Source organism: Ips typographus, linkage group LG3 (assembly GCF_016097725.1).
Source record: "Ips typographus isolate SLU linkage group LG3, UJ_Ityp_2.0, whole genome shotgun sequence".
Lineage (NCBI taxonomy): Eukaryota > Metazoa > Arthropoda > Insecta > Coleoptera > Curculionidae > Ips > Ips typographus.
In genome coordinates this window covers 14,115,668-14,137,268 of record NC_138424.1, presented here as the reverse complement: position 1 = coordinate 14,137,268, position 21,601 = coordinate 14,115,668, and the positions used below count along the sequence as shown (strand labels likewise).

The following is a 21,601-nucleotide window of genomic DNA, read 5'->3' as shown; positions in this document are numbered from 1 at the left end:
CTTCAAAATATTTACCATCATTTTCAATACACAACTGGACTCCTTGAAACGAATGTCTAACATTTGTGGCGTTACAGTTGCAAAGGCTGCGCGGATTCTCTGTTTCATATCGTCTGAGGTTGTGGGTGGAACATCGTAAACCATACTTTTAATGTAACTCCACAAAAAAAAATCGGGAGATGTTAGATCAGGTGATCTTGCTGGCCAGTTTTGCGGACGTCCTGTACCAATCCACTTGTTGAGAAAATATTGATTTAAATGATTTCTAACGTTGATAAGATGATGCACTGGTTCTTGGCGTAGTTGAATACATTATGCAGAATGGATATTCAAGTGGTGTAGTTATCGAAAATGACTTTTTTCTACAAAAATTCAGTAATGATGCATTTTTCGCTTCCAAATCTCAACAAAGAGTTATTTTTACTGAAGAGTTTACTTTATCGCGCGTTGCCCAGGGTAGCAAGCGATAAAAATTGTTTTGCTTGCTGTCCAGGGAAACGTCTACTATGCATGCCATTGTTGAAAATGTCAGTGTCACCAGTTTGATGTCAGTATTCAATTGTGTATAGTTTTGATCCTGTTTTTGAGTACTTACGCGGTAAGTTTAGTTGTATTAGATATTTAGCCATGTTTGTAGAAAAAATATTGTATGTATTACGCACACAATGTGACTTTTATGCTCTCGAATGATTGCTGCGCTCCACTTTGTGTCGCGCACTAAACCTCTAAGAGCATAAAAGTCATGGTTTGCGCGCTTAATACATAAATAACTATTTTCAATACACTGATATCAATACACTGCCAAACGCCTTTATACAGACTCACGCAACTTTAAACGATTCTGATGCAACAAGAAACTTTAGGATGTTAAAGAAACAGATTGACAGTGATTATTAGTGATATTACCTGAAAATTCAAATGGTGGCCGAGCCGGTGTTTTTTGACATAACCTATTTATGATTTCTGCTGTGTAAATCATACCGCCAACCAGGCAATCACATTTGACTACTATTGCCAACCTAATTCACGATATCGCTCCTCCTATAGTTTTTAAATAGACTATAGATAAAGCAAAAAAACAACGCAATTTGGTGCAGGTACTTCTAAAGCTTTTATTTCAGAAATCTTAATAAATGTAAATATATTAATTATATTATATTAAACTATTATAAAATACAACCGAACAACAAAAAATGGTATTTAACATAATAAATATATTACTCTAATTACCTAGTAAAACAATGGATTTGGCAATAGGTTTCTCGAATAGTATTCAGTTTTTGTCTATTTTACAAAATTTTATTTGGCAAAAAAAATCTTTAAGGCAGGTACAAAACAAAAATGGTGATGACTGTTGAAAATAATGTGCAAAGTGACTAGGAGCTAATAACATCACGGTGATCTTGATTTGTGGATTGATGGTGCTCTCCCCACAGCCACCCTAAAGCTTTATTCACGTTGAACAGGATCCAAGGAAAGAAACCTGCTCCTTTCATTACTCTTCCGCACATAAACTTTATGTAATCGGTAAGCAGCGTTAAGGAAACTATTTGTATTATAATTACCAAATAATGTAATTTACCTTAATACAAAACTTGTTAAAAAAAGGATATTATAACGTCCAAGGTGGATGTCCATCATTTAAATATAAAACATACATAAAACCGTCCTTGCACTTTCCTTTGATTGAATAGTAATAAGGTAAAAAGGTGTGTAGCTTAAATCTGAAACACAATTACCTCTGAATAACCCTATTTCCTGACCTGAACTCAAACTCACTTTCTTTTTTCATAAAATCGAATAGCGGCTGAATTGGTAGTCAATACGTGCAAGAAGGCTGCTTTCACCTTCTTCCTTTCTGGAGTAATTAGGTTTTTCAGTAAGGAATCTAACAACAACGTGGCAATTCCATTTCTACGATATTCTTTTAATACTCCGAGAGACAATATATAAGCTATATCACAATCTCTAAACGAGTTTGCCAAGATTCCTGTATCTTCTGCATGCAAGCGGGAATGTGGAATAATTTCTGCTACTATAAGGCCTATGATTTGCTGTTTGTATGTTGCAGCCAGTGAATAAAATGAACTGAAACCGCAAATATGAGAAAATATTAATGAACAAGACGCTAGAATAGTATATTTCCTAACAAATGGGCAAAGTCTTCTACACACTTTGCCCAAGAGTTAGGAACGGCTGGTGTTTCGATTGATAAATACAAACAGAACAAGCAAAACACCCTTTTTGTTGAGTGAAACCCTGCAAAAACAATCGTGCGCAAAGTTGTCAGGTATGCGCAAATAGTCCAGGCAACAAAAGCTCAAAAAATGAAAGCTGATTATTTTTTTCGATATCTTGTATAGTTTTTAAAATATCATCTTTAGAAAGTCGCGTGGCGTCTGTCAGGCTAGGGTACACATAGTGGAGCGACAAATAAAGCAGAGAGTAGCGTGGAAAACAAAGCGACAAAAACATACAATATTAAGTCTACGTATTACTAGTCACTATTTCAGTCAGACAGTCAATGTAATACTGTATGTTTGGTTTAGCCGCTTTGCTCGTCGCGTATCCTTACAGACATTCAAGAGAGCACATCTCAAAAACTATAAAAGATACCAAAAAACTCAACTAAGTGAAAAAAAACTATTTTTTATAGAGTGGTCATGCCGGTACAGTTTCCGAGATGTAAATAAAAAACCGGGAAGTGAGACTTTCAAAACCCCCCCTCCCATTTGACTCAAGGGCTACGGGCGGGGACTTTGGATATGTTCACCTCCTAAGTCGTTCAAACAAAATTACGAAATCAAAAATTGTGTTCCAAACATTTTCCTCTATACCTCTCCGCTGACTGGGTCAAAAGTAAATCATAATTTTGCGCAGGTACTTTGTACAAGCGAGTAGAAAAAAAAAATGTACAGTTCACGCGGAGCCAGTTTACCCATGCGTCATCAATTTATAATAAGAAAGCGCACATGCATTATGGATTTCATCCTTGTCTATCGTTAACTCTTAGAAAGTGTAAGTATCTAAATGAATGTCTTCTACAAAAGAACATTCACTGATTAGCGCTTTAATTTAAGTCATTGTCAGTTTGAAAACTATGTCAATTTGATTTGTTTACTATCGGTTTTTAAAGTTTCTTTCTGTTAATACTTGTTTATAGAGCCGTGTATTTACCATTACGCCAGTTTTTTAAGAGCATTATATCCGATATAATATGCATTTAATTTCTAATCTGGTTAAAACAGTGCGGGAGTTTGCTGTTTCGGCTTTGTTAATCCATTTTTTGTTTTCAACAGAGTTTTTGTGATTCCTTAAATTACTTTAATAGAAATTGCCTCATCATAGCCTTAAAGCTCTACAAAATTGATAGTAAGTATAGTATGTAGACTCTGCAGATAGTTTTGTATCGGCGAACCTTTAGACTTTTAGACTTCAGTTTTTCACATATGAATACAAAGGTTTTTTGGCAAAATTTTGATTTGATTCATATGGTTATATTGACGTCAGCTTTGATGATGCACGGGTAAAATGGCTCCGCGAGAAATGTATGTACGTGTAGGTACAGGGTGTTTCACGATAAATGCGTCATATTTTAGGGTTTGATTAAACGTTAAAAAATAACTCTAGTTTGCTATATAAACCATGGTCCAATGATGTTTCATTATCGAGATACAGGGTGTTAAAGGTGGATAAAAAAAATCTGAATTCATTTATATCTTCAAAAGAATTAGAGGTATATTCATAAAACTTTGTAGGTGTCAACTATCAACGATAAAGTACGTTTCGCAATAAAAAATATATTTCTTAGATTTAGATTTGCCAGTGGCGTCCAATCGAACAAGTTATTGAATATTTTTGCAAAAAAAATATGTACGCCACTGTTTTTCCATAAAATGCAAATCAGTTTAACACAGAAAAGTTACTAGAAAGCTTTTCTGTTCTAAATTGAATGAGGAATTCAAAACTGATTTGCGTTTTATAGGAAAAAACAGTGGCGTACATATTTTCTTGCAAAATTATTCAGGAACTTGTTTGATTGGACACCACTGACAAAATTAAACAATTGTTTTTTTTTTTATTGCAAAACGTGCTTTATTGTGGACAGTTCACCTACAAAGTTTTATAAAAATATGTGAAACCGTTTTGAAGAATTAAATAAATTTAGATATTGTTATCCAAACTTTAACACAGTGTAACCCCATAACATTCAAAGCCTATACTGGAACCAAATGGCTCAAGTCAGAGTTGGTAACGATCTCACAGAAGTCAGACCAATTTGTAGAGGGGTTAGACAAGGGTGTGTTCTCTCCCCACTTCTCTTCAATTTATATTCTGAAGCGACCTTTCAGGAAGCCCTAGAAGAATGCAACGTGAGCGTTAAGGTGAATGGTGTATGGGTCAACAATATTCGTTATGCGAACAGTTCTAATTGCAGATAACATGGAGGATTTGCGGGATATGCTTGAGACTGTCGGGGAATGCAGTAAGAACATGGGCCTCAATATCAACACCAAGAAGACTAAATTCCACGCGAATTTTAAAACTCAAGCCTAACATAGAATCAACCACTAAAACGAGTAAATAAATTTAAATATCTAGGAACGTGGCTGTGTGAAAACTGGGAATCAGATTGAAATTGCAGCCGGATTGAAAATGCCCGCAGTGCGTTCATGAAATTCACAAAAGTGCTCACCAATACTGATTTCGATCTTGGCTTGAGAATTAGATTTGTCAAATGCTATGTCTGGACAGTGTTGCTTTATGGCATGGAGGGGTGGACACTGAAGGTGAGCACTATGAACAAGCAGGAAGTATTCGAGATGTGGGGGTATAGGCGTGTACTGAGGATTCCATGGACTGCAAGAAGAACCAACGATGAGGTCTTGAGAATAATCAGTAAAAACTGCGAACTGAGAGACTGATTAAACGTCGAAAAACAGCATACCTGGTCCATGTAATACGCAACGAGAGGTACCAATTCCTGCAATTGATAATTGATGGGAAGTTTGAGGGAAAGAGAGGAATCGACAGGGAAAAGATGTCATGGCTCCGCAACGTTAGGCAGTGGACAGGACTGAGGACAATGCAAAAACTAATGCATACCATACGTAATAAGGAAGAGTGGTCAAATGTGATCGCAAACATCCATTAATGGGAAGTTTGGCTGGATGCTGTTAAGCAAGACGCCATTGAAACTCTCGAACAGAACCGATCCATTAATGGACACGCAGCAGAAGAAGAAGATCTCCATAACGAAACATCATTGGACCATGGTTTATATAGCAAACTAGAGTTATTTTTTGACGTTTAATCAAATCCTAAAGTATGACGCATTTATCACCCTGAATATGCGTTGGAAAATTGGGGTGGTCGAAAGTGACTGATCATGAAAATCACATGATCATGAGAGTTTAAGTTTAATCATTAAAGTTTTAACCTTAATCATCATTCATTCAACGAATAGGTGTGCTTGCATTCACTTACAGATCTCTTCTACTCCTAATAACATAATATACTATCAATGCTCACTGAATTTTTGTTGTGTTATTGTGCTTTGCACAATAAACATAAAATAGTAATTTGACATACCAACATTACCAACTTAATCTTACAAAGGAAGAATGCATACATATACGGAAATTACTAGATGCATACACATATGATACATGTAATTTCCGCATACCTATGCATACAAGTATGAGGGTCTCAAAAACGGTAGTTGGTTAAATGATTGCAAAATTGCGCAATTTGGAGTTTAATAATATGCCGGCTTAAAATCTCAAAAATTCGACTCCGAAATAAACAGAAATTTTGGAAATGAGTTTTATGTTTTTGTTGACTTATTTGATGAGATAACTGAAAATAAATTTTACTTTACAATTGTCACTTTTCCTCCTTTACAACGCGGCAAAATCATATTTGAGAACCGACGTTTCAGTTCTTGGTTACCATCATCAACTTTCATTTTTCTTATGAGCGCCATATTGTTTCGAGATATTTCAATAGAACTTTTTTTCATATTACGGTGATGTATAATATGATATGATTGTTTAGCAATATTGTGAAAAGGAAAAAGGATATTTTTATTGATAATTAGATAATTCAAAGTAATTGACACTTTGCTATTACAACTTTTCCCTCTCCCCATTTAACCAACTTTGTAGCTCTATTAGTTTCCGAGATCCCTTAACTAAACTTCGAAAAATTGTTCTCAAATTCTATGGTTTTACGGGGTATCTCCGAAACTAGCAAAGGTAGACCAATGCGGTTTTCGCGAACCTGTTCACGATTTTTGTAAAAGGATCGAATGGAGCAATACCTTTCACAGCTGCTCCCGTTTCCGTATTATAGGGTGATTTTAAAAATATATCAATTTTAAACCACTCCTCGTATTTTCGACTAAATGGTTTGTCACTTGCTGTATAAATAACTAGTATAAAACACGTGATTTAAACCTGTTTAAGTCACACAGTGTCACACACATAACAATTATTAAATTTCGTTCTATTATGAGCTTGATTATCAGTCAATTATTCAATGTTTAGCAATGATTTAAACAATATATTAATTTACTCATCATCATCATCATCATCATCAATCGACCAATCGCGTCCACTGCTGGACATAGGTCTCCCGTAGCATCATCCATCCTTGCCGATCCTGTGCTGCCTCCATCCAGTTGGACCTTATCCTCTTGATGTCGTCTGTCCATCTGGTTGGTGGACGGCCTCTACTTCTGTATGCGTCTTGGCGCGGTCTCCACTCAAGTATTCTTTTCGTCCAGCATTTGTCCGAAAGTCGCGCCACATGACCGGCCCAGTTCCATTTTAAAGTTGCTATACAGGCAACCGCGTCCTTCACTCCGGACCTCTCCCGTAATGTTGTATTTGGGATCCTGTCTCTTAGCGATATACCCAACATCGACCTCTCCATTTTCCTCTGCGCGATACTTATTCTATTTGTGGTGTTCTTTGTGAGGGTGAGTGTTTCAGCCCCGTATGTAAGCACCGGCAACACGCACTGGTCGAACACTTTTCTCTTTAGGCACATTGGAATGTCTGATTTGAAGATATTTCGCAGCCTTCCAAAGGCCGCCCATGTTAGGCCTATTCTTCTCGATATTTCACGAGTTTGGTTGTTTCTACCAATAGAGATTTCGTGACCAAGGTATTTATAAGAGCCTACTTGTTCTATGCTTATTCCGTCTATCTTGATTGCCTCACTCATAACAAGATTTGTCATGTATTGAGTTTTGTTAGTGTTGATTTTAAGTCCAACAGCGTTCGATGCCTCCCCGAGCCTCTGTAGCATTTGCTTTGCTTCGTGCATACTATCTGCGATAATTAAGATATCGTCAGCGAATCTCAGATGGTTTAGTTTTTCGCCATCTATGTTTATGCCCATGTCATCAAAGTTGGCCTGTTTGAACATATATTCCAGGAGGGTTGTGAATAATTTTGGCGATATGACATCTCCCTGGCGTACACCTCGTGCAATATCAAAGTCTTGGGAATCATCCTGTAGCCTGACACAAGCTTTTGCTCTTTGGTACACGTGTTTAATGACCTCGGTGTATCTATGATCGATACGGCACTCAGCAAGAGCTTGTAGCATTTTATGCTGGTCTACTGTGTCGAACGCCTTTTCGTAGTCGACGAAAATTATGCAGAGGGGTTTATTGTACTCGATGCATTTTTCGATAAGGGACTTGACTACTTGCAGGTGGTCGTTTGTGCCAAATCCGGCTCGAAAGCCAGCTTGCTCGCGGGGTTGATATAGGTCGAATTTATTTGTTAACCTCTTGCAGATGATTCTCATAAACAGCTTATATATATGCGACAGTAAACTAATGGGTCTGTAATTTTGCAGGTTAGTGATATCTCCTTTCTTATGCAGTATTATAATTATTGCCCGATCCCATTGGGAAGGTGTTGTCCCAGTTTGTAGGCAACCATCAAATAACTTGCATAATGCATTTAATAACGTAGTTCCGCCGGCTTTTAGGGACTCGACTGCTACGCTGTCGTCGCCAACTGCTTTATTGTTTTTCATGTCTCTTAGTGCCCCTCTTATTTCGTTTAAGGTAATATTTGGGATGTCCTCGGACCCATGATTTTGCACTCTTTCTATGTTGGTGTTCAAGCTCACTGCATTTTTATCGCTATATAGTGTTGCGTAGAAGTCTTCTACAACCTTTAATATTTCTATTTTGTTTGTTGTTATTTGACCATTCTGTTTTGCTAGTTTGCAGATGTTTTTCCTGCCTTCGGAGAATGGCTTCCGTAGTGATTTCATGCCCTTATTCTGCTCAATTACCTTTAAGATTTCGTTTGTGTTGTATGTTCTTGTGTCCCTTCTCACTGCCTTGGATTAATTTACTAATACAAACTAATTTTTTAATCAATTTAAATAACATTTGCTTAATTACAAATAAACATCATTCTGAGAGGTAAACCGCAGCGGCATTATAGTGTACAAATCGTAGGAATTAATGGACATTACTTGGGAATTGGAGCATTACAAAGAATTAGTAGTAAATTGGGGGCATTATCGGGGTATTAGTGGGCATTGCTGGGGACATCAGTATTTTGAAAAGTATTTATAAAATTGGGAACGTCTAAATCAAATAAGAAAAAAATTATCAGACAATTTTGTTTTCAAATTTAAACAAAATAAATAAAGTTTGGTAATTTCAATAAAATCCATTGGGAAACAACAAAAAAATAAGAATTTTGTAATTTTACTTTATCTTTATTAAACAAGTACCACTAACCCATCAACTTTTATACGTCAATAGAAAGCTCATTTTATCCATTGACATATAAAAGTGTATATAAAGTATTGCAAATAAGAGATTTATTGACGATTAAACAAAAAAATTCACCAAAAAAGTAATAAAAAATTAGTCAAATTTGACGCCTTCTAGCGGCCAAACCGTCCAAACTATCAACCCAAGACCGGATACTTTTAGAAAGTTCACTTCATTGGCTATCCATTGACGTATAAAACTCTACTAAAAATGATGCAAATAATCGAGTTATTCAAGATTAAACAAAAGCGTGCACCAAAAAAGTAATGAAAAATTGGTCAAATTTAACGGCCTCTAGCGGCCAAACCGTCTAACCCATCAACCCAAGTTGGGATATTTTTAGAAAGCTCATTTAATGACGTATAAAACTCTACCAAAAATAGTGAAATTAAGCGAGTTTTTAAGGATTAAACAGAAGATGATAGCAAAAAAATTGTTCAACCTTGACGCCCTCTAGTAACCAAACGGTACCACTAACCAATCGACTTTTATACGTCAATGGAAAGCTCATTTCATTGGCTGTTCATCGACATATAAAAGTATATACAACGTGTTATTTACGATTCAATTCCAAGACAGGGTGCACAAGAAACACTTTTTGACTGGTTAAAGGCTAATTTGACTGTCAAAATCTTGATTTTTGCAAATGACGGTTTTCGTAAGGGTAAAACTTTCCTGAAACAGCGCCTCTATCCTAATGGGTTTTGGATGGGTTATGTTGGCGACTTAGTGCAAGCGAAAATCGACCTTTGATCGATTGTGCAAATACCAGGGTTGTACAGGCCCGATGAAAAAAATCCCTCAAAGAAATTAAAGTTACCACTCTAATGTCAAGATAAAAGTCAACGAAACATTTAGTTAGCTTTGGAGCCTTGGAAATATTTTTTGTATCGTGTGATGACATAGTAAATATATTTGTGCAAAACAAAAATTTGCGCAAATAAATTCAGTAGCAAATGTAGCAAATATTTGTTTCGTGTAATGCCTGCTTTAGAACAAACCTTGTTTAACACGAGAAAAAAACAAAAACCAAGAAAAAACGTTTTTCCTAAAAACGTGCGCGAATGGTAACATTCCCGCACTACTTTTCTTCTCGAAATATAGACTTTCCCGTACTAGTGCGCAAAGAAATCATTTTCCCGCACTAGGGTGGACAAATTTAATTATGTTAATTTATGTATCATATTGAAAATTATTATTCCATATAATAATTGATAATTATTCTATTAGATTAGAGGCAATTCACCACATCAATAACCCATTTAAGGTAATTAAGTTTTATTTTGGTACTTAATATTTTTAATGTGCTGTTATATTTTAATTACATACATAATATGAATATGTCTAAAAGAACAATATTGTTAAATTCACTATTATTAAAAATTTAATTTTTAATTTTTATTTATCATTTATTTTCAATTATTGGAAAAAGCTTCTAAAAAAATGATGTTTAATAAAAAAAAAGTTTATTGTCATTGAAAATTAATTGAAAACATTACAACAGTAGGAAGAATTCGGTTAATTTCTTGCTTTCTTGAGGGGGAAGGGCTTTCATCTTCGTCTTCGTTTTCATCTTTTGTTTCGCTATCATCTTCTCCATCGGACCCCTCTAAAGAAACGGTCACAGGATCCTCCTGATCCTCTTCATCTTCGGAGTCAACTTGAGGGACCCCATTCAGGTAGTTTCCCTGACAATTTTGGCATGCTTGGGAACATTTGAGGCGAGCTACACTTCGCGCTGGCACAGTCTTTCATGCAACGGCAGAAAATCGTTTTGAAAAATATCGAACTTGATGGAATTTTCTGGGGGAATGCTGTTTTACTGCTCCTTCGGTGGGAGGAAAACAAGAGATATCAGGTTTGATGGTGGCCACCGATTTCAAGAATGACTTGTACCTGTAGGTATCCAGGGAGACCTCTCGCTGGAGCTCCATACCACTTTAACATACAGGTTTCACCTGCCTTTTGTACGGTGGTAGAGGAAGGATCTGAAAAAACTGCTGACGCTTTCTGGATCTCTGGCGACTTCAGATACAACTTCGCAAATGCGACTTTGCTTTTTCGAAATGCGGATGTTGTATCGCATCCAGTAAATGTATGCAAAAACAGCACGTCCTTGAAACCTTGGTGCTGAAGCTCTTGAGACGAGAATAAGGAATCTCTCATCTTTCCACGTCCAGGCTTGATAAAAATAATGTGCTTATACGCATCAGCTTTAGCCATCAAAAGGACGATGAGGTCGACATCTTCTACCACAATGCAGACAGCTGTCGTTTCCGACATTTCCACAACCGTATCCACAATCAGAACGTCCGCATCACTTTCTGCTTGAAGGGTCCTAATCCCATTATCCTCAAGCTTCACCTTAAGCATGTTGATGAGTCTGCTTTTGTTGAACTGATTCGACAGAAAATCTTTTTGTTTGACGTTTATCTCGGTGTCTTCGCTGAAATAGATGTCTGCAGACTTCCTGAGTCGATGTCGCCTTTGCAGCCTTGCTACTTTTGTGCTTGAGATGAATGACGAATAACCGTCAAATATTACAGTACATCTCTTTCCGTGGTAGTTCTTCGTGCTAAAGTGGATTTAGCTCTTGCAGAGTGTCAATATCCTTGCACCTCTTTGCCAAATTACTGATGAAGGAGAAGCCCTCCGTAAAATACGATTTGTAGCTGTGCGACAAGTAAATCCTTGGTCGTAGTGTTGAATAGTTTGTACAGCGCTGACTTAGTCGTTTTCCTCATCCCACTTTCATTGAATAATGGGAACGGGGCAAATTCGTATTTCATGTATAGCTTTAAATCTTCGTCTGTTTTTCTGCTGATGGATATACGTCGGAATAGCGAGAATGGGTCCACAGGAATCTTTTCAGCCAGCATTCAGCTTTTCGGTGCATTATTAAAGAGTTATCCGGTCAAAAAGAGCGAACATGTGAAGAAAAAAATGTCATTTTTCAAAATTACACACTTTCAAGAGCGGATATCTCGATAAATTTACAAGATATCAAAAAACTTGACGGAATAAAACTTGTAGCAAATTTAAGCAGCTTTTATTTTGTTTAGAGAGGTCTTGTCGGTAAGACACATACTTTCCGAGATATAAGCAAAAAACCGAAAAATTTCACTCAAACATTTTATTGCTAAATAATTTGGTAAAAAAAATTCAAATGTTTTTATTACTTCCGGAGATATCCGACCAAAACCGAAAAAGTCAAGATGTCATCAGGGCTGTAGAAGATGTTAAAAATAAAAACAAGACCTACAGACAAGCACAAGCTTTTTATGGAGTTCCTGCATCTGTAATCGGTCAAAGACTAACAGGGAAAAGAAAAACCCCTATTGATTGTCGCGGACGAGGAAGGAAAACGGCACTTTTACCAGAAATTGAGGATGTCTTAGAAAAATGTCTCATTGAGGGGGCGGTATACCTGTGACAAAGAGGAGATACAATTGTTGTAAAAGCGTATCTGAAGAACAAAAATTTGCGACTCCCTTCAAAGACAATAAGCCCAGTGATGATTGGTATTATAGTTTTTTAAAGCGGCATCCTAGACTTTCTGCCAAAAAACCAGAGCATCTTCAGAAGCTTCGTAAGGATGCTCGCAAACTAGACATTATTTACAGCTTTTACACTTTAAAAAGCACAATGATTAGCAGTAACTGTGATGCTATTGACAAAGCAGCATTTATTTTTCATGCTGATGAGTCTGGCTTTTCAAGTGATCCCAGTCGGATTCGGGCTATTGGGAAAAAGGGATCAGCTTTATGTTGAATCTCTGGAGGAAGTGGCAAAGAAAACACCACCGTATTAGCTTGCATTGCAGCAGATGGTTCCATTTTGCCCCCACTCATTGTTTTTAAAGGTGCCGCTGTTCAATCAAGATGGATATCTGAAAAAGCCTACCCTGGAACACAATACTCTCCTTTAAGCAATGGGTGGATGGAGGAACCACAGTTTTTCCAAATTTCGAAGAGAAAAGATGTTACCTGCGCAGATTGCAATACTTATATTCGATGGCCATGCTAGCCATATGAGTGTTCGCATTTTGGAAGAGGCCATACAAAATAACATTGTTCTTGTGAAACTTCCGAGTCATTTGACTGATAAGCTACAGCCATTGGACAAATGTGTATTTGGTCCTGTAAAGACTTATTGGGAAAAGCTTATCGCCCATGGAAAGAAAAAAATGGTATTGGGAACTGGGCGACTAACAAAAGGGGAATTTTAAGCATTGCTTGGTGTAACATGGGCAAATGCAATAAAACCTGAAAATATAATATCAGGATTCAAGACTACAGGAATCTTTCCTGTTGACTCTACAAAGCTCCCAAGACATGACTTTAGTGTGGAAGATCTAGCTGAATATGATTTAAAATCATCTACTTCAAATACAAATTCTCAAAATATAGATTTAATTTTGACCACTGAAACTGAGGAAATGTACGAGGTTGTGCCAGAAAATCCGGATGTGCCACAAAGACAAGATGTATCTACCACTAAATCTAGTGAATTATCTTAGATCCTGAAGTACCGTATGTTAAAGATTTAAATGAAAGGGTCCCATCAACTTCAAATGAACATGTGTTATTGCCACTATTACCAGCATCTACAATTGACACTCAAAAAGACAATGACAGAGTAGAGATAGGCGAAGCAGTGCCATCAACCACATTGTTTTTTAAAACACCTGAACAGAACGTTTCAGGGGATTCTACAGCTGCACCAAAGTGTCGCCTGAAGCATAGGACTTATGGCGAAAATTTAACGACAGCATGCGTCTTAAAATGGTTAACAGAAGCTGAAAAAAAACGACATAAAAAGAAAATACAGAAGACAGAAGATTCCTTAAACAAAACTGAAGTTAAGAAAACAAAAACAAGTTCTTACTGTGGAAAGTGACGATGAAGAAATTTTAGAGTCAGAAGAGAAGGAAGAAATAGATATAAAATCATGTAACATTGAAGAGTTGACTCCAGGAGACTTTATTTTGGTTCAGTTTAAAGGGGGAAAAAGAGGAGCAACTACTTTTAAGAGTACTGTAGAAAGCATTCAAAATACAGAAATTGAAGTGGTAGAGTTAAAATCTACGGACGACACTAAGTGCAATTTTTCTATTGTAGAACGGGACGTTAGCTTTATTTCCCTTGACCAAGTAATTGGGATTTTGCCAATGCCCCTCATTAAGAATAAAGGCCAGCGCATTTCTTATTATTTTTATAAACAAGTACCTGTAACCTGTAATAGAGCAATAGTTTTTCTTTTTAATATTGCCCTGATTCATACTGTAATGTTTTATGTTCGATAGTTTATTATTTCTAAGTTTTGAATTTAAAAATAATATAAAAATAACAAAAAATTATAAAGACTTTTAGTGAAATCACCGACCTAGGGGATAAAAAATGTAAACATACACCAAATAAAATCTCATAAAGAGCAGTGATTTAAATGTTGAGTGTTTACATTTTCCCTAATTTCATGGGAAATTGTAAACAGGACCAACAAATTTCAAAGATTAAAAAGACAAAATCTGTGATATCTAAGTGTATCTTGAATACCCAATGACATACTAAATACAATAAATGATTGTGCTATGCAGAGTAACTGCATTTTTTGCCTGAAATACCAAAAACAATTTTATCACTTGGGAAAAAGTAAACAAATATGCAAATATCATATTCAATTACCCCCACTTGACCCTAGTGATTATTTTGGAAAATCAATGGCACCTTCTGGAGGCACTTTTTTATGCTCTTCAAGAAAACAGCTTTAGTTTTCAGCTCCGACGTTTCGTTTTTTAGATACCATCATCAACTTCAATTTTTCAAAAACGGACTTTTTATTTCGTTTTTTACACTTTTTTCGTTTTTTTTGCGACTGGTGTTTTTCCGGATACATGGAAGGAATCCACCGTGATTTTTGTCCCTAAAGTACAGGGTACAATAACATGTAACGAGTTTAGGCCTATTAATACCGTTGAAGTATACGAAAAAGTTCTGGAACTAACTGTTTAATTACTGTACAAAAAATAGCATTTTGAATGCAAACCAGTCGGGTTTCCGGGAGCACCATTCGTGTGAGTCCATTGTTGTCAGTATGTATAGTAAGTTTGTGAAATGGATAGATGAATGATGTTTAGTGTTGGCGGTTTTCTTGGAATTAAAGGAGAGAGTCCGAAACGGTGGACCGATCGTTGCTTTTAAGTCGTTTGAATTGGCATTGGGGGGGACGTTGAGGGATGGTTTTTTTATCATGCTTAAAAAATCGACAGCAAAGAGTTAAATACGAAAATTGTGTATCGGGACTTTTACCGGTGTATGGTGTGCCGCAGGGGACTGTTCTGGGCCCCTTGCTTTTCCTCCTGTACATTAATGACATGGTTAGAGTCGTTAAAAATTGTGAAGTGGAATTATTTGCTGATGACACGATGATCTACTGTGCTGGGAAAGACATAACCACTATACAGCAAATTGTAAATAAGGATTTGGATGATGTGTTCAACTGGCTGTGTAATAACAAGCTCAACTTGACTGCATCAAAGTCTAGGTTTTATGTAAATGATATTACCATTCTAATTAATAATCAAAAAATTGTATATGAGGCTGAAGTAAAATATCTAGGAGTTCTTCTGGACAGGTGCCTCAATTTTCAGGCCCATGCCGATTACATAACTAGAAAGTTCTCTAAAAAGGTTAATTTTATATCGAGAGTGGGAAAACATCTGTCATCTTACACCAAAAAAAATGTTATATAATAGTATAGCTGCGCCTCACATTGAGTTTTGTGCCACACTTTTGTACGGTTTGCCTGCGTATAAAATTGAACAACTACAAATGATTCAAAATAAAGTGAAGTGCAACCGGTATACGCACATATCAACAATGCTTACGACCTTAGATATGTTACCTGTCAAACAGAAGACAATGTATAATGTTTTTGTTTAAAGTGAAAAATGGCCTGATGCCCCCTTACATATGTGATAGAGTAAAGTTTTTTAGTAGTGTACGTAGTCATCAGACTAGACAGTCAGGTGATTTTATCTTGTCACAAAGGTGCAACAGTAGTCAGATGTTTAATACTGTATTGTACGGGGACTTGAGCGAATTTAACCAATTACCGAAACATATTAAAGAGGTGCAAAACGTAGATACTTTTAAGCATTCAATAGGCCAGTTTTTAAAAAAACACTATTGGCGTTTCAAGTGAAGATTGCAGCGCCAGTTGAACTAAAATCGGGCAACCCGTTAATCGGGCATTATAAATAATATGACACTGTCATTTCATATTTATGAAATTAGTGCTAAATTCCTAACCAAAATCAATGTAAACAAACGGAGAAATGACAGCTGAAATGCCCGAAACTGTTGTCAAAACTGATCACCAGAGGGAGTATCCCTTATCTTGAAACGCCAATAGTGTCTTGAATTAACTTTGGTGGTTTTAAATTGTAAAGTTTTGGCTTGAGACTGTTTTATGATGAGTATATGGTATATGTGTTGTATTTTATTGTACTATCTATGTATGTACCTATTTTATTTCATGTTCTTTGTTCAGAGAACTTGTATTTTTTACTTTTTTAACTTTATTTTTTTTGTGTGAATCTTATAGCAATTTGCTAAATAAATACATTACTACTATTTTTAGTAGCTACAGACCTTCCGAAACTAATGATGTGTCACACTTGTCAAAAAAATATACCTAGTGCATTACATACTTGGTACTTTAAGTTTTTTAAATAAATTAAGCAATTGAAATTGATATGTTGTCATAATGAGTAGATCATTTAGTTTGATATAATTTAATAATTAGGTTCATTGCTCCTTCGAAAAGAAAGGGAGTTTCTTATAGTACTTTTCATTTATTTAAAAAAAATATATGTTTTTGGTTAGTTATTTATTTTTCAGATACTGACATGTTTGAATTCGAGGTTAAGTTTTGATGAAACAGCTTAAACTTTAATTTCAGTGTTAAAAAGAGCAAAACCTAAATCTTAAATCATATCAAATTAAATTATCTACTCATAATGACAACATACAGTGTGTCCCAAATTGGTTATACATGTATTGGGATCTCGAAAACGGTAAGAGCTACAGAGTCGGTTAAATGGGGAAAGTTTTAGAGAATTTTATGTGAAACTTATTTCCGGTTTCCAAATTAAATTATCTTTCTCCCTTTTCCGGAAAATTGGGAAAACGTCAGAGGCTGAATTCGGTTTTTGTCGGATATCTTCGGCAGTAATGAACATTTTTGGAATTTTTTTTTACCAAATTATATACAGGGTGATTCCAAAGTTGGGGCTTTCCTTTCACCTACGAATATGACTTCAAAAAATAAGTTTTTTTTTCCTTTGACGCTTTTTCGAAATATGAACAATAACGAAGATACAGGGTATCAAAGTTTTACTGAAAAAAAAAACAAAATAAAAAATAACTTAAATTTAATTTTAACGTTACCTCTTTCCCACTGCCACCCTACTAGAGCACTTCAACTAAGACTACTTTTTTTTTTTTTTTTGTAAATAAATTGTAAATAATTAGAATAAGTTAACATGTATGCTAAAATTATAAAAAAAAATCCCACTGTAAACATAGGCAGAAAGACCAAGTGGTCGATAGCCTTTTTTCTGTTGAAAATAAAGATTATTTATATATATATATATTTAATTTTAACTAACTACAGGTTATTCCTTATCAACAGACATAAACAAAAACAAAAGAGTTCAGCCGCCTTTGAACTAAGTTTTAATAATTTGACAAAAAGGGCCCAAAAGGGGTTTTATTTTTAGAATTAAACAAGGAATTCAATAATAATCAGCGGTAGCCACTACTGACTACTGGGGAGAGGATATTGGAGGTTCCAGGACCCAAACATCGTCTTTAAAAACTGGTAAGGGCAGTTAGAAACAGTTTGGCACTGGGAAAACTTTTCCTGATTTTTTAATTTTAAAATTTAACTTCAATTTTGTTTTTTTAATTTTTCTTTAAATTTGTCAATAATTTGGTTCTCGGCAACCTTGTAATTTTTGTAAATTGTAAATATTGTGGTTGTTTTTTTTTTGTAATATACGCGTGTACATATACAACTAACGGTTTGTTTGATTTCCTACAGTAGATCCAAGAGTGTTCATTTAAAAAGAGCTAGTGATTATCTCATGCAATTAATCCACCACCTTGAGCTAACACAATTAAGGATGCTGAAATCTCATTAACAAAACCAGTAAGGTAATATTTTTTTCGAAAATGTTTTAAAAAAATGATACGCACGCCACTGGTAAACCCAAGGAAATTGTTGTTTCTTGGAAAATTTCCTTTCCACGTAGCTACTGACACCTACAAAATTTTGTTGAATTACTTCAAGTGGTTTGGCCAAAATCATTAAATTTTTCTTTTTTCAGTAAAACTTTGACACCCTGTCATCTTCGTTATTGTTCATATTTCGAAAAAGCGTCAAAGGAAAAAAAACCTTATTTTTTTAAGCCCTATTCGCAGGTGGAAGGAAAGCACCAACTTTGGAATCACCCTGTATATACACAATCTTTATTTTTTCCATACGAAAAAAATGCTATCGACCACACGTGGTCTTTCTGCCTATGTTTACAGGTTTTAGTTATACAGGTTGTCCCACGACGAAAAACATCGATTGAAGATTACTTAAATCTGTATTATTTACGGAGAATGTGATAAAGTTTAAAGTTGTGAGTAGAACATGTGAGGTATTTGCCGCTCGTTATCCAGAAAAAACAAAGCCATCACCAAAAGCGGTCAAGCAAATAATTGAAAATTTTAAGAATACGGGATCTGTGAAAATAAAAGCTATTAAAACAAAACCTATAAGACAAGTTTCCGTAGAATCAGGCATATCCAAAAGCTCAATTCAAAGGAACCTGAAGAAACATAAATTTTACCCTTTTTCATTTAAATTAGTGCAACACATAAAAGAGGTTGACTTTCCGAAGAGAGTGGTTTTTAGTGAGTTTTTGCTGACTAGTCACTATGGAGAAGAATTGTTTTTGAATAATATTATTTAGAGCGACGAGGCCAAATTCACTAAAAATGGAATGTTCAATAGACATAATTCACACTACTGGTGTGACATAAATCCACACGTAATTAGAAAGAGAAGTTTTAAAGAAATCTGGAGTTTTAATAATAAAAAATGTTTATTCTCAAATAAAACGAAATGGGTTGGATTTAGGTATAGGCAAGTAAATTGAAAAGTATAGTAATTTTTAATGCTCAAAATGATTCCGTCATAAAAAATGTGGGTTTCTATTTAAAAAACTTGAAATTTTCTATTTCTTTGATCCTTTATTTACAATAACCCAAAGGTTCATTGCAAAATGAAATACGGTTTTGACAGAGTACAAAAATATGTTGAGCGTTGCAACTGTCACTTTTTTGGAAAAACATGAAATATTTCGAAAATGGCTAGAGATAGGCATAGGACATTGTACACAAAAGTTGGTCAGAATTTTGTGAGGAATCCAAATATGTAATAATATTGAGGGTGTTCTATTTAAAATAAGAAAGTTGTGATTGACTTCCGGTATAAACGGAAGTGCAACCATCTTGAAAATATTTTAGTTACAGGCGCAAAAAAAATAAAAACCGTTTTCCCATGTTAATCTCCTATGTCCAGGGTGCTCTTGGATCTTGGACACCTGGTATATTTTTTTAAATAATGCCTAAATGAATTCTGTTTAGACTCACAACTGCCTCTTTTACATCTTATTCATTTTTTAGCTAAATATTTAATAGTTTTAGAACATTTACCGAGTGATCTTTGGCCTTCAAAGATCCATTAATCTAATTTTTCCAATATTTGAGGTTAGGATCGAGATTTTGAAAAACGGTTTTTCCTGGCCTATTTGGATGTTATTTGGCTACTTTTTCATAAAGAAAAAGTCATATCATTTTATTTGATTTTTCTGATTTTTTTTAGTATTTGGGTCATGGTGTCAAAACTAGCCCCCTGGCGGAGAAAGGTTCAACTAAAATAACTATATTTTGGTTGATTCTTATTGCCCAAAAGATGCTCTTTTCAACGATACCAAATTTGTACCCCACACCATCTTTGTTTTTTAAATAACTGAAAATTTTATTTAACCAAAAATTATAGATAAACTGGTTCTCTTCCAAAATGAGAAAAAAACTCTTTAGTTTATTATGCGAAATTTAGAGAAAACGCAATTTTAAAATTTAAGATGGCAGTTACGCCCTCTGGTGGTTATTTTTAGAACTTGAAATTATTTTCCAGCGATTCTTCATGGCCGATTTACCCAATAATTTTTTTTACACCAAAGTCATACAACGAACGGTTCCCGAGATATGGCCGAGAAACAGTCTTATTGGGTCACCCGGTATATGTCGTGGCAGTATAGGTTGTAAAGTAAAGGTGAGAGGGGTGATCCTTGTTCAGGACTGAAAGGAAAGGAAAGTGTGTTGTCTATTCGAACATGCAGTTGTCTTTTTCCTAGTAAATCTCTGATTGTGTAAAGTAAGTATTTTGGTGTATCAAGTTTATGTAGTTTGTAAAGTGGTCCTTTGTGCCAGACACTGTCAAAAGCTTTGTTAATGTGCATGAACAATTTAGAGTAATAAATAATGAGTAATTTGCTTAGTACTGGAAGTAGTGTAATATTTACCAAATTATTTAGCAATAAAATGTGCAACTTTGCCTCCATTTAACTAAAGCTCTATCAACTATAGTTTCTGAGATAGCAATGCTAATGCATCGAATTTGTAATACCCTGTATACTTCCAGTTAAATCATTGCACACATACTTTAGTATTTTTACTTTTTTTTTAATTTAAAATTGTTTTTTAGACTCTCCAGTTATGGTAATTCAGAAAATTAGTGGGTATCGTTAGGTTAGGTTAGTTATTGGAAATAATTAGGAACTAACTGGACATTAGTGGGCCTTATTGGCATATTAGGAATTAGTCTACAAAATTTCACACAGCCTTTTTTAATGTAAAATGTCAAAATTTTATAAAATATTTTTTCAAAGAACTTTTGTAAGGCTTAATTGTTCTTTTCATTAATAAACAATAGTTTAAGTCACTTGTTGAATAAATAACTATAAATTGTCATTACCTGTTACTAGAGGTAATCTCCTCATACCAATAAAAAGGATATTCAATGGGAAACCAATCCTGACATAAGGCTCGAACTTCATCCAGATCATCGGGACATAAAAAACGTAACTGGACCTCAGCTAATGAATGAAAAATAATTTCCTTGTTGTCCATGATCGTGGAGGAGTCTTTTGACCTTCCATTTGACTGGTACCTATTTAGTACAAGCCAGAATTGTAAAAGTGCATGTTTAAATAGGATATTGGTATGACAATGATGGTGATTGGTGTCACTGTGATTATGGAAGGTTTTTTTACAGCTCAGCTTATCATTACAATGCTCAGTCACAGTTCAAGGAAATGAACGGACACAATTGAAATAAAACCAAACAGAAGCACTAACAACAAATAAACTTACCAGCTAATATCCGCCATTCCAATTGATTGAATTCTTTGATTAATAAATTATAAGTGTTGTGGATCGTTTTTTTCTCATTTTAGCACTGAGCTGGACCTGTTTGAGTTTAGACCTCTGCTTATAGATCTCCATTTAGTTCGAAATTGCCATTGTTTATAAACTATTCTAAATTGAAGTAATTTATTGTAATAAAATTGTGATCTACCTCTTCTCTTCCAGAGTGTGGCAATTAGGCAATAGACAAGAAATAATTGGCAATTGCAATGAGCATAAAAAAAAACAAACGAAAACCAGCTGA

General features: G+C 35.1%; 2 protein-coding genes across 2 annotated transcripts in view; one reads left to right on the top strand and one right to left on the bottom strand.

Moving 5' to 3' along the window:
- The window catches only part of LOC145726105 (uncharacterized), a 58,261-nt gene that overhangs the window by 5,972 nt on the left and 30,688 nt on the right, over positions 1-21,601 (top strand). The window lies entirely within an intron of this gene.
- Naa60 (N-alpha-acetyltransferase 60) lies at positions 1,088-21,600 on the bottom strand. The gene is made up of 5 exons (XM_081975054.1): positions 21,304-21,600; positions 20,906-21,100; positions 1,780-2,088; positions 1,614-1,724; positions 1,088-1,527 (listed from the first exon to the last, which is right to left on the bottom strand). The coding sequence occupies exons 1-5, from the start codon at positions 21,318-21,320 to the stop codon at positions 1,377-1,379; spliced, it is 783 nt and encodes a 260-aa protein (XP_081831180.1). The 5' UTR covers positions 21,321-21,600; the 3' UTR covers positions 1,088-1,376.

Coding starts and splice junctions, on each gene's coding strand:
- Naa60 (XM_081975054.1), bottom strand. Junction 2,089..20,905: donor GAGATTACCTCTAGTAACAG/GTAATGACAATT, acceptor TTGCGGTTTCAG/TTCATTTTATTCACTGGCTG. Junction 1,725..1,779: donor CGATTTTATGAAAAAAGAAA/GTGAGTTTGAGT, acceptor ATTGTGTTTCAG/ATTTAAGCTACACACCTTTT.